The sequence below is a fragment of the Hemibagrus wyckioides genome, linkage group LG02, assembly GCF_019097595.1.
Source record: "Hemibagrus wyckioides isolate EC202008001 linkage group LG02, SWU_Hwy_1.0, whole genome shotgun sequence".
Taxonomy (NCBI): domain Eukaryota; kingdom Metazoa; phylum Chordata; class Actinopteri; order Siluriformes; family Bagridae; genus Hemibagrus; species Hemibagrus wyckioides.
The window spans coordinates 14017496-14030698 of record NC_080711.1 but is presented as its reverse complement, the minus strand read 5'-3'; the positions used below and the strand labels follow the sequence as shown (position 1 = coordinate 14030698).

At 39.1% G+C, this 13203-nt stretch overlaps 1 protein-coding gene across 1 annotated transcript; it reads right to left on the bottom strand.

Annotated features, from left to right (window-relative positions):
• On the bottom strand, positions 1-9196 carry si:ch73-364h19.1 (uncharacterized). The gene is made up of 5 exons (XM_058376950.1): positions 8609-9196; positions 7453-7562; positions 3654-3755; positions 3381-3557; positions 1-1077 (listed from the first exon to the last, which is right to left on the bottom strand). The coding sequence occupies exons 1-5, from the start codon at positions 8703-8705 to the stop codon at positions 808-810; spliced, it is 756 nt and encodes a 251-aa protein (XP_058232933.1). The 5' UTR covers positions 8706-9196; the 3' UTR covers positions 1-807.
• Between the last annotated feature and the right edge of the window lie 4007 nt (positions 9197-13203).

Here is a 13203-nt window from a genome sequence, read left to right as displayed (position 1 = left end):
TGTTTGATTGATTTATTGATTGATTTAGCAATTATATTTCAATTCCTAAATAGATTTACATTCAATGACAGTTTTCCCGGACAAGCTTATTCTTTAACTGTAATGCCAATGGAGCTCTTTCAACTCTGGATCTGCGTACTATTACTCCTGCTCCAAAGCTATGCAAACCCTATAACGTGTTTGACATGTTCTCAAAAAAAGAAAAAAAAGAAAACGAAAACATTCTTGGACATAATAATAATTTTACATGGTTTCAGTCATGCTGTGTAAAACACAGGGGAGTGGGGGGGGCAACCGCCGTTACAAGGGGTCAGGAAAAACTGATATATATATAAAGGCAATAAGACAATATACAAAGGAAAGAATGAAAAAGAAACAATATCAATTATTTATCTCTCTCGCTAACAAATCACTATCTAAAAGTTACCTGAGAAAGCTTAGTCAAGGCTGGATCATGGTTGTCCTTTGTAATTTGTCCGTCTGTTTCATTTTTGCTTTAAGCTGCAGTCAAATCCTCTGACGTCGTGTCAGGAGTCACTGATAAACAAAGCTCCAGTTGAATAGTTTTTTCTGAATACTGGTAACATTTTCCTTGCGGCTCTGTGTTTGTGTTGCTGTAAAGACTTCTTTCTATCCTTCATCTTCTTCTTCTTCCTCTTCTCCTTTTTCACCTTTTCAGCCTCTGAGTTGCACCAGTTTAATCAAAAATTGAAATTTTCAAGTGAAACATCAACAGTTCCAACATCAACAGTTTTTTATTGTCCATCAGCATAACTGAAGAGGCTAGAACAGTATAAGTCTCCTTCATTAATCTGATTCCTCAGGTTGAGGGTCATTATTACATTCTGGTGAGGTAGTATTGTGAGTTTGTTCCTCATATTGAGGCAAGGGATTCACAGGCTGAGAGAGAACGTCTTGTGGCCTCATTGGTGATATAGCGTTAGGGTTGGTGTTAAAGTTAGAATTGGGGATAGGGATAGGGATAGGAATAGGCATAGGCATAGGGGTAGGGCTAGGGTCTGAGTTCTGAAGTGACTGAAGAGATTGCCGAACGCTTTCCTCATACGTGGGTGGAGCCTATGAGACACAGAGAGGACAAGACGTTCATTAGTAGAATACAATATATAGGTATGGTAAAGTAAGGTACTTTATTGCCATTGTATACAATACAACTACATTGATTTTGGTAATTCTCTGAGAGTACAGAGAACGCAGAGAACTCAGAGGAATTTAATTAAATCAATGAATTAAAAAAGAAGATTTTAGGACACATAAACAGAGTACACTGTGAATATATTTACGAGACTAGACATACGTGTAGTACCTGATTACTGAAATGTGTATTGAGATGTAGTATAAAACCATTAAGGAACATGGTCTACATTGTATGAAGTGACAAAGTGAACTGCAGTGTATATAGCAGCAAAGAGTAAGCTTAGTGTAAAGTGGTCCTTAGTCTTTAACAGCTGTAAAGGACAGGGGAATTACTGTGGGGCTTGCAGGGGGGTGACAGCAGCTAAAGCTTTGGGAAAGAAGCTGCACATCAAACTGCATTGCCATTTAACAAAATGGACTCAGACATGTCTTTGGAGTTTGTATTCTTTTGTATTAGGGAAGACCAGGGCCAGTTGGGATAAATAATATAGCATGACAGTTCATTTTTGCCATCTACACCATTTTAGCAAATGTCTAGAAGAGGATTATTGTTTGTGTAACTAAAAACAAGACCACCAGCAATGATTGTAAGCAAAAATAACGAATGGTATGAAATTGATGCTGGGGCTGATTTTATTCTAGCCCACATCATCGATTCACACAGGAAGGACATGTCAGGACAAAACATACCACTAGGGCTAACTGAGGCCATTTTTTGTAATCCCACTTCTCTGACACATCCAATACAAGTCATCAGCAGGTTTTGAGAAGTTGCATGTGAAATGAACAGTGAGTGTAATGAAAGGAAGCTGAAATGGACTGTTGTCTTGAGTGTTGATTTTTCTACATGCGCTTGGAGGAGAAAGTAGAATTAAATAGATAAAGTAAAGATTGTGCAAGCAACTTACACAAAGGGGCAAATGATGATGAAAATGTATAGATAGATAGATAGATAGATAGATAGATAGATAGATAGATAGATAGATAGATAGATAGATAGATAGATAGATAGATAGATAGATAGATAGATAGATAGATAGATAGATAGATAGATCCTGGATATCATTCACTAAAAATAAATAAATAAATAAATAAATAAATAAATAAATAAATAAATAGTTATATACCATGTGTGAGGAAAATACTATATTCACTGATTTTAATAAAAAAAATATATTTTTCTATCCAGTATCTTCAAAGTATCCAGCAGTATCTTCAAACATAGGTAATAAGGCATGCAATAAATCCTAAAAATACTAAATACTAAAAATTTAAAGGCAATAAAGGTAATATGTGTGTGTTCTTATGTATATGCATCAGACATAGAGACGTCATCCCTACACAGCTCAACCATAACAGTGTAATAATAGTGACATCATGTATCTAATGAGTAATTAACATATTTTGTCCCTCCCTTTCAATATCATGATCAGCTACAACTGGGGAAGACATTCATAATTTCTTTATATGATTATGTATATGTATATTAGTCAGTGTCCACAGGTTTTAGTGCCATTTTAGTGAACTGCCATGTTGCTAAATGTAAAAATGTACGTGTTTCTGCAATATTTACATAGTACATTTGCATGGTGATTTTAGGCCACTGCTGAGCTCACAGCTGATACGTTCTCCCTCTTCTCTCTGGAGTCATACTATATTTTGCCTTTAAATGTAGGACTCGCCTTGTTTTCTTCTAGTCTAGCAGTAGCCCCTGGTTTTGGAGCAGACAATTAGGCACAAGTTAATACCCCCATGAATGAAGGAAACATTCCGTAAGTGATGAAATGAGGGGGCGGATTGGTCCACCTATTGACAGGGTCACAGAGAGGAGTATAGGAAAGGACAATAAACCACATTCTATTCTGCTGTTTACTTTCCAGCCTTCATTGTGTTTGACAGGCCTTTTTTTTCCCCTCCATTAGTTCATGCACTCATGTGTAACTCCCATGTCATAGAGCGCTCCACAAACCTGACATCAAAGACTACTGAAATGAAATGAACGCCATGGCAACAGAGCAGGTGAGCAGCTGTCTGCGTCTGCATCATAACAGCGCAGACAAAATCAAGGATAATTCCCACAACAAAATCCATTATCGTCTAGTCCAATTACAGAGCATACAGGAGCAATAACTCTGGGTCAGCATGGGGGCACAAACTCTAGTGATTCGATTATTATAATCCACCTCAGAGGTGAATTGTTGCTTATGAAAAACAAACGGTCTCACCTCTGTCACTGCTGGAGCAGGTCCATTCAGACCAAAGCGGTCTGCAATCATCATGTGAATCTGCCGCTGTCTATCCTTCTTACGCACGCTCTCGTAGGAGGGCAGATGAGGCAGGGACGAGTCCATAGGTGGGAGGCAGTATGTGCTGGACAAGCCCACGTAGAACAGCTGCCCTGACTGACACATGGAAAGATTTCTGACTGTAAAATAATCCAAACATATGCAAAATATTATAACGTTAATTTAAGAGAATATGGCTTTAAGATGGTTTACCTCCGGGTTGATGTTATTGAGGCTTTCAAAGGTTTGGGGTAAATCAGTGCAAGGTGAGCTCACCAAAGTCTGCCTGCTGCTGTAGTGTTGAGAGGAAGGTTCCTGCAAAGAACACATTTTTACGTAATCATTAGCAAAACTTGTGTTTTGTTTACATTTTGTTTTGTCGCTACTGTATCCATAGATAGTTTTGTGTAAACTTGTGCTATCATGTTGATGGTTTATAGACGAGTGTTGTAATATGACACAGACACTTTTTGCTTTTTAATAATAATAATAATAATTTTAAAAAAAGTCTCACACTGCCAGATGTCTTGACAGATGTTTATGGTCACTCACAACCAAATAATTGTTTACTAAATCAGATAAAAAAACACATATTCATATATTTGTCCTATGTATTTATATAGTACGTGTATGAAAGACAGAACATGGCTATAAATTCTTCTTCTTGTCACTTCTCCCATTCACACTTCTACAAAGTTAAGCCAAGACCCCATTAGGGACCTCTGGTCAGCCGTAAATTATAGTGCCAATGACTGGACCACCAAGCGACTTCCTCGCAGCCACCCGCCCCCATACCAAATGTGATTAGGGCTGGCCAACGCTCTACGATGCTGTGGGATTCTTCTGTCTCAGCTGGACATTAGGTGATTACCCCACGTCTAAATGGGAGCCTTTCTTTCCAGAAACAATGCAGTGTCACACTGTGTCATCCAGGGCCCTTAGTAACCAACCCCAAAGACTAGCCTTTTAAAGACTTTGCACTGTTCCTCGCTTGTTTCTCCAGCAGGTACCGCTTAACGAGCGCACTCTGTTTCATTGCCTCGTATGTCACTCAAGTGGAAGTCGTTTCTCACCTCATGTAGCATACAAATGCATTCACAACTGGATCACGTGAGGTGTTCTGTACGGGGATAGAGTCCTATATCTCCTATAATGTGAGCTCTGTTGCTCCCGAGGTGGTCACGGCTGCTTACAGTCCATTAAAATGTGTAATGAGCTGCATCACAACTCTGCCTTCAACAGTGACGTCACTCGCTATGACGTCCTGTGACCTTTCCCACCGCTCCCCCAACCAGAACTAAGAGAGATGCGTTTGGTAAAAGCAGGGTCAGGGGTTACTTTCTCTCATTGGTTCACACTTTCAAGAGTCTTGGCTGTTTTGTGGGGGAAAAAAGAGAGACATCCTTTTGTTTGGCGCCCTGATTCAGGCAGTGTGAAAAAGCAAAAGCATGTAAAATCAAGACCGAAGTTGAAGGGACAATCTCTTCAGTGCTGTGGCTTTTTCAGAGCCCAAACTAAAATCTAGCTTTTGTCTCCACAATCCTCCCCCTCACCCACAGGAAGGGCCCGCTACTATTCATGAAAAAACACTAGATAAGTAAGGTTTAAGACTGGAAAGAAAAATTGGATAGGTTCATCTATAATGAACCAGTTGGTTTCAGAAATTCAGGAATGGTGCAAACCTTGTCATTACAGCTTAATGAACTGTTACATGAAGGTGCCATTTCCTATTCATGTAATAATGTAGTGACAAAGTAGTCAAGGTATTCTCTGCTTCTTCCTGACCTGCCACATTTACATCTGCCTGTTCATTACCTGTCTGAGACAAGCATAGCAGGAAGTGGCCATGTGTTTCCTCTGGGTTTGAGTAAGATTAGGGAAAAGTCTGCCTCTGTTCTACTAAGATAAGTTCTAAGTTCCTTCTGGCGCTGTATAAGATTAACACTAATGCAGGAAGAGGAAGCTCTAAAGATATTATTGCTAAACCGTGGGAAGAAGGGTCGCACGTCCTGTCCAGCAACAGCCCAGGTAAAACCATCATTTGAAAGTGTGACCCTGTGACCCGTTTCCTCTCAATACATTCTGTAAAAGAAATAATAAAAATGTGATTTTTAGTGAGAACCCAACACATCCGGAGAGAACCTATTACCCTCTCACATTTCTGTACTGCACATGCAGGTATTTTCCTCCGCTAACAAAGAGGATTTCGTCCATGAATTAATCAGGAAGGATTTCACAAACTGTTGTTTCAGAGCAGGAAAAAATACTGATATGGAAAAAATTGGAAAGACAGAAAGAAAAAAAGAAAGATAGATAGATAGATAGATAGATAGATAGATAGATAGATAGATAGATAGATAGATAGATAGATAGATAGATAGAACAGTTTTCTACATTTGAATTTGTTTACAACAATATACCAACAAAGATAGATAGATAGATAGATAGATAGATAGATAGATAGATAGATAGATAGATAGATAGATAGATAGATAGATAGATAGATAGATAGATAGATACATTAAACATTTTCCTACATAATAATAACTGCTTTTTGACATTATGAAGTAAACCAAAGCAGTGAACTAGCTGGGAGTTGCGACTCTACCCACAGAGAGTGAGGTCAGAAACTCCACCTCTGCTACAGCATGTGTGAAACCAAACATGGCGAGAGGTCGGCAGATATATCAGAGAGCAGAGCTCGACTCCCACTAGCAGTATACGGGGAGATTCCCTCCTCCACAAGCTCACAGATCTGATTACTGTGTAAAGTTTGCCAAGATACAGTACACTGTGGGTCAATAGGCCTTTGGGAACAATCAAGCCTTTCTGTGCTGTTTAGTGGAACTTCTATTTGTAGACATATCTCATGACACATATCACTTTCTCTTTCACCAGAGATGTGGTGGCACGGGATGGCACACTTTTGAAATAAACATTGCCACACCAATTCCACAGCCCCTAGCGATGTGACGCTAGCTTTACTGAACACACATCAGTGACTCCATGCTCAAAACACCTGAAGTGGACAAGAGTACTGAAAAGAAAAAAAATTAAAAATTCATGTGTGTGCGTTCTGACAAGTAGGTCACAATCACAAGATCAAGCACCTCATGGAAAACAGACAGCATTGTGTAAGCCTAGAAAAAAACATCCAGAACTGAAGCAGAGCTGACCTCCAGGTATGAGTACTGAATTTTCATTACTACAATACCTGAAGCTGCATTCATTCATAAAACCGCATTAGAAAGCTGATAGTTCTGGTCTGAAAGCTGAGTGTCTGAGCCGCATTCACAGTAGGAGGAAAGTCTTCTGTGACTGCATCACAATAATTGAATTCTGTGTAAAATGTATGGCTGGTTTGAAACCAATAAAACAATTCTACTGCAGCACATTAAAAATAAAGTCACTGTAACACATACCCTCATGTGGCTTATTGTTTTATTAAGCCAGAATCACAAACAGTCTGAGCAGCTGAACAATGAGTCTTGATTTGAATTGCAAATAGAAATTAGAATAAACTTCCTCTCTGCTAACACTTTTGATTAAAACAGAAAGAAAGAATAAACTGTATAGCATTAATCTCTACATGATGTATATGGTTAGAGGCAAAATGTGATTTTCCAATGTGGTTTCATTTAATTTCTCGTTAAATAATAATAATAATAATAATAATAATAATAATAATAATAATAATAATAATAATAATAATAATAATAATAATATGGGCAGTATTTGTATATTTAGAGGAACATATCTGATGTTCCTGACACAGATTTCCTCTATCTGGATTATTTCCTAACAACATCTCTTGGGGATATCTCTGGAAAAGGGAGATCTCTCTAAGTTGACCTAGATCAGAGATATCGCCCAACAGACCAAGCAAATGGGGCTTCTGAGAAATCTGTCAGTATAATATATTCTTTCACAAACTGCACACAATGGGGCCGATTTGGCTTTTTTCCCCTTTACTGTGGTTAAAGGAATGGGAGTGTGACGCAGTGAGTCTTACCAAGTCAGCATGTGAGTCATGATAAGCCCGGGATTTACAGCAGAAAGGGTCCTTACGATAGATGAGAGAGCCCAGCAGAACAATCACTACAAAAACCGCAAGACAAGATACTGAGGAGAGAAAAGAAAGGAGGCTCATTAAACAGAGTGTTAAACGTGCTGTTGATGGTCATGTCATGAAGGCTGGGAAGACTTTACGTTCTCTGAAATGTACTTTTCAAAAGGTACATCTTTCATACCCACAATGTTCAGAATGTTCAGGTGCTGAAGGTCCGATTAAGGTCCAATTTACTACTAAAGTTACACAATATTCCGACTTTCCAGGTGACATATTAAAGCTACAAAAGATGTACCCTTGATGGTACCACCCCCAAGACAATGAATGGTACAGTCTGGTGCTTTTACTTCAGAGTGTATAATCCATTTTTATATTTTTCTAAACAATTTATTTAAACAAGACTTGTAAATAGGATTCGATTATCCTGACTGTGTAATCATGTAAACTACAGCATTTTATTTATTTATAATATGTACACTCTTAGGTTGAAGGTAGTAAGTTGTTTCTCTTGTAACTGCCATGGTTATTTTAAGGATACATTTTTGTACCTTTAGCCTGGATTAAAGTTATATCAGTGGTTCTAGAGGTGCAGATTATTATTCAAGGTATGCTATATTCACATTTCCATTCCACATGTATTCTATAAAGCAGAAGATGTCAAAATTAATAAACACAAACTATTCAAATATTAAAGCTCTTATTGATGGGTAAAATAATATTATTGCCTAGTCGGTAAAGTTTTTATTCCTGAAATCCTGGGTTTTGGATTATATTTTATATTAAACATGGTAACTCAAAGACACTTAATAAATACTGTATAATAATCTTGATAATGGTGGGGCATGATTTTGTTACTGTTTTTTTTAACAACAAAAACAACAACAACAACAATCACTAACCCCATGGCTATGCTTCAAGGAGCCCTGGGGGTCCTGAAACCCAGCTTTGAGAACCACAGAGGGTTCTAGAGGGAACCAGACCAGTGACAAAAGAAATTTTCTTCTGTGTTCATTAATCAATAAATATAGCTACAGAGTTCCTATCATCAGACTCATGAAGACAAACAATAAACATAAGACTTAATCCAACTTTTACTCACATGCAATCATTATGGCTGAGAGCTGATCCGCAGAGGAAAGAGTCGGGGAAGTAGTCGGGGAAGTAGAAGAGACGTTTAGAGAAAATGAGGTGAACATCTCTGGTCAGTGCGAGCTCCTTTACCACGGATCAAGCTGTCTCATCGCAGAAAATCCGAAATGTTAGTGTCCACCCTCTGCTGCCCATCTACACGCAGACAGAAGCTGGTGCTCTGCGCGTCATGTCACGACTCTTCTCCGGTGTGTTTTAAACTCGTGACGTCGCGTAAACGGAAACAGGAAAGCGTTCAAAGAGAAGTCCAGTTTATCTCAGTGGAGGTAGTCTATGTGAACCTTTCAGGAAGGATGAAAAATTCTCACTCAGGGCAGCTCGATTGCAGGATCAGTGATCCTCTGTGCGTCCTGGTGCCACTGGTGAAGGCGATAAATTCCGGTAGCGTTTACTGGTTGTCCTGGAGATGAGGGGGAACCTCGCGCTTTTAAAGTGGGCCGCCTGTAGGCAACCAAATAAAGCTCGGCGTCAGTCTACTACAGCATGGGAAGAAAAGTGTGTGTGGTGTGTTCACCTTCGACCTAACCACAAGCTCTCTTTTTTTTTTCACGAACTGAGCTGTGAGGAAGTTTTCCTAAGCGTAAGGTTGATTTACAAGATGATTTACAACTGACGCGCGTCCTCGTGCGTCAGAAACCAAAAGCTCGTGAGAACAAAACACACAGGGAAAAAAAGACAATGCTCAGTGCTTTTCCACCTGTTGCATATACTCAGTATAACACTTTATATCAGGCTAATTATTCAGTCAATCACGTAGTTTGTGGTGTAGTGCGTTAAATGTACTTTTCTGGCAGACGCCCTTATCCATAGCGACTTACAGTTTATCTATTTTATTTTATACAACTGAGATACAATTGAGGCTTAAGGGCCTTGCTCAGGGGCCCAGTAGTGGCAGCTTGGTGGATCTGGGATTTAAACACACAACCTTCCGAACACCTTAAACCACTAAGAAACCACATCTCCATGATTAGGCTATTTGTTGTGTTAATGCACTCAATCAAGACACCAGAAGAAAAAGCTTCTTTATGTTTGTGCTCATCTTGGCTCTGGAATGGCTTCATTTACAGTCATCTCGAATCCTTTACCTAACCTTTATCCTTTAAATAAGGGTGTTAAATTCTGCCCAGGCCACATCAGCACTTTTGTGAGCTGTTGAAGGGCCATGAAGCTATTATTTTTTAACACAGCATTACCCGTTCTATCAGTTATCATCCGTATCTCGGACAAAGAGGCTTTCACAGAAACCATTAAACTCTATGCACTATTAGGTGCTAACATTTACGGAACTGGTTAAAGCTGTTTAAATACTGCATGTATGATGTACATGATATACATACGCAAATATTGAAAATGAACCCTTCACACATTACCAGTACAGTGGCAGTACAGTCCACTGGCAAAATGGAAATTGAATTATAAACATATGAATTATCACTGGAAGTCTGATATAAAATTAGTCAGGACAATGTTGGCTTTCAGTGTGAGGTGTTTTTAACTTTTGTTGGGATAACCTTACATTATCTTACATTACCTTGACTAACACATGTGTGGGCATTCCACAAACTATTACAAATGGAAAGAATCTGTCCCTTCTCTGGAACTAATGATCCTAAACCTGTTTGGGCATGACACTGCTGCTAGGCAAAAAGCAAATCTATAAAAATGGTCTGCCATGACTGCCACTGAAGATCTTGAGTGGCCTGCACAGAGCCCTGACCTCAACCCCACTGAACACTTGGGCTGAATTAGAATGCTGACTATACATCTTGCCCAACATCAGTGCCTGACCTCACTAATGTTCTTATTGCTGAATGGGCAGAAGTTCCCCACAACCATGCTCCAAAATCCAGTGGAAATCCTTCCCAAAAGAGTGGATGCAGTTATATCAGCAAGAACCAACTTTGGAATAGAATGTTCAATAAGCACATATGAGTATGATGGTCAGGTGTCCACCTACTTTTGACCATTTAATGTAAATTTCAGTCACAGAATCACACTGCATTGTTCTTTCAGCTGCTCCCTGTTCAGGGTTTCCTGACACAACCCTCTCGTTTTATCCATGCTTGGGACTGGCACTGACCCATCAGTAGCTGGGTTGTCCCCTGCCCAAGAATTGAATCCAGGCCACAGCACTGACAGCACAGGATCCTGCAACTGGACCACAAGGGGGCACACAGTCTAATACTTCAGTCTAAATGCATCAAATATTTATCCTCCAGTCTTTCAGCCCATGCTTGAGTTTGACACCTATTGGAACCCTTAAAGGGTCTACATAGAACCCTGCATCAAGAGAGTTTCATGAGGATTGCAAGTAGAACCTTTTTAGGAAGCATCCTTAACCAATGAACTCAAAAGGTTTTCAAAAGGTTCGTAGACTATTTTTTTTTACAGCCAGACAGGACTGTCTGAAACAGTGTGTGGGCTCTTTAATTACATTCCAATTACCTGAGATGGATGTTAATACCAAGTGAAGTGTGAACATGGCCAGAGATTGTAATGGGAAGACCACAGTCACATATGAGCTACATTATCTCATCCCAGGGCTTTTTTTCTTGCATTGCCTGGGCTGAAGGAATGTGATTAATGAATTTTGAGATCCTATCACTCAGTCCTCATTCGTAGGTGAGCTTGGATGCATGAATGACATTTCTAGTGCGAATGTCCAACCGTCCTGATGCATCTCCAGCAACATCAAAATACACCAGGTCATGGTTTTCCTTTAGAATCAAGCTTGTAGGATTTAAATATATTATAATACATAAACCTCTGTATTCAAACCTGTGTACTAGTCATTTCCTCTCATCTCTTCTCAAATGTGTTCTTCCTACTGCTCTCAACTAATAAACTTTCGTTAATAAACACTACTATATGAATGTAGGCTATTTGTGTCTACTATATGACAATATAATAAGAGGCAATTTTAGCACACTGGTGAGATGTCTGTTTAATGAAATGGCATGTGTTACTGATCCGTTTTAGAACTAAATTTACAATAACAGCCATTAAATAGGGTTTTGAATGGAGCATATCTTGAGATTGTCAGAATTGAGACAACATTGTTAAAGAAAGTGTTATTATACTGGTGAGCAGAATTGCTGTTTCAAGCAATTAAGCTTTATTAAGCAATGCATCAAGTGTACAAACACAGGCTTGGTGGTTAGCCACAGAACTGGCTGGATGAGGATAAAACTGGTAGGCGTGATTACTGAGCTTGCTCAGAATGGTGAATACAAAGGAACATAAAAATAATATAATTTATATGCCAGTATGTACCAGCACAGACAAACACATCACACATTTCTATGCTAACAATAAACACTAAATTTATCAAAATCAGGACATTAAATGTTATATTGTTGGATATCCAGGATCCACCCAGGACATTGCGTATCATATTACTGGATATTATTGGATGTCTGTGGCATTTTTGTCTGTCAACTAAAAATGACTAATAAAAATCTGTTTATAAAAAAATGTTTTTAGAGATTTTAGTAGCTGGCCCCAAGTTATGGGCCATTTTGTCCACAATTTGAGACAGCTCTTCCATCCACTGTAAAAAAAATATTAACATAATCCACCCACTTATACACTACTAGACCTATTAAACAAAAGACCTATGTACTATTGTTTTATCAGAACCTTATTATAACCATTTCTGAGATTAGATAGATGCCCTTATCCTTATGCTAGTTCATTAAATCAGGAGCTAAGAGTAACATTAGTTTAAACACCCTTTCAGCTAATGACTAAGCTGTTGGGACATCTAAGGAAAGTTGATTCTACCACCAAGGTGCCAGTATAGAGAAAAGCCTTGGTGCTTGTCTTCTTTAAACCCTGATAGATGGTGGTTGCAATCAGGGAGTGGTAGGGGGCATTCTGAAGTGCCGAGTGAGATAAGTGTTTTCAGGTTTTCACACATTACAGCAGAGTGAAATTATTTTCTTCACATATACCAGCTTGTTAGGGAGTTGGGATCAGAGTGCAGGGTCAGCCATGCTATAGTATCCTTGGAGCAGAGAGGGTTAAGTGCCTTGCTCAAGGACCCAACAGCGGTAGCTTGGCAGTGCTGGGGCTTGAACTCCTGACCTTTTGATCAGTAACCTTAAGCCTTAACCATTGAGCACCACTACCACTTCAGCAAGCATCAATGTGTTAAATGTGATGTGGATGGCTACACAAAGCCAGTCAAAGGAGCAAAGCAATGGTGAAATGTGGGAAAACATGAGAAGGTTGAAAATAATTCATGCATTCTGGAGAGGCAGAGGGTTCAAATGAAATGGGATAGAAATGAACAAATGTAAGCCTGATGTTGTAGAAGAGAAACTGACAGGAGTGAGTCAGTATAGCAATGTGAGACAAGAAGAACAGTTGGTTGTCTATGGTTACCCCACTGTTGCATGCAGTGTCAGATAATGAGTACTGAAAAATGTCCAGGGAGATTTCAGTTTTGCTGGGATAAAGTTTCTGATGAGCTGTCATCAGTGATGAGATGTCTGCCAGGCATGTGGAGATTTGTGCAGCAACATGAGTGTCTAAGGGAGGAAA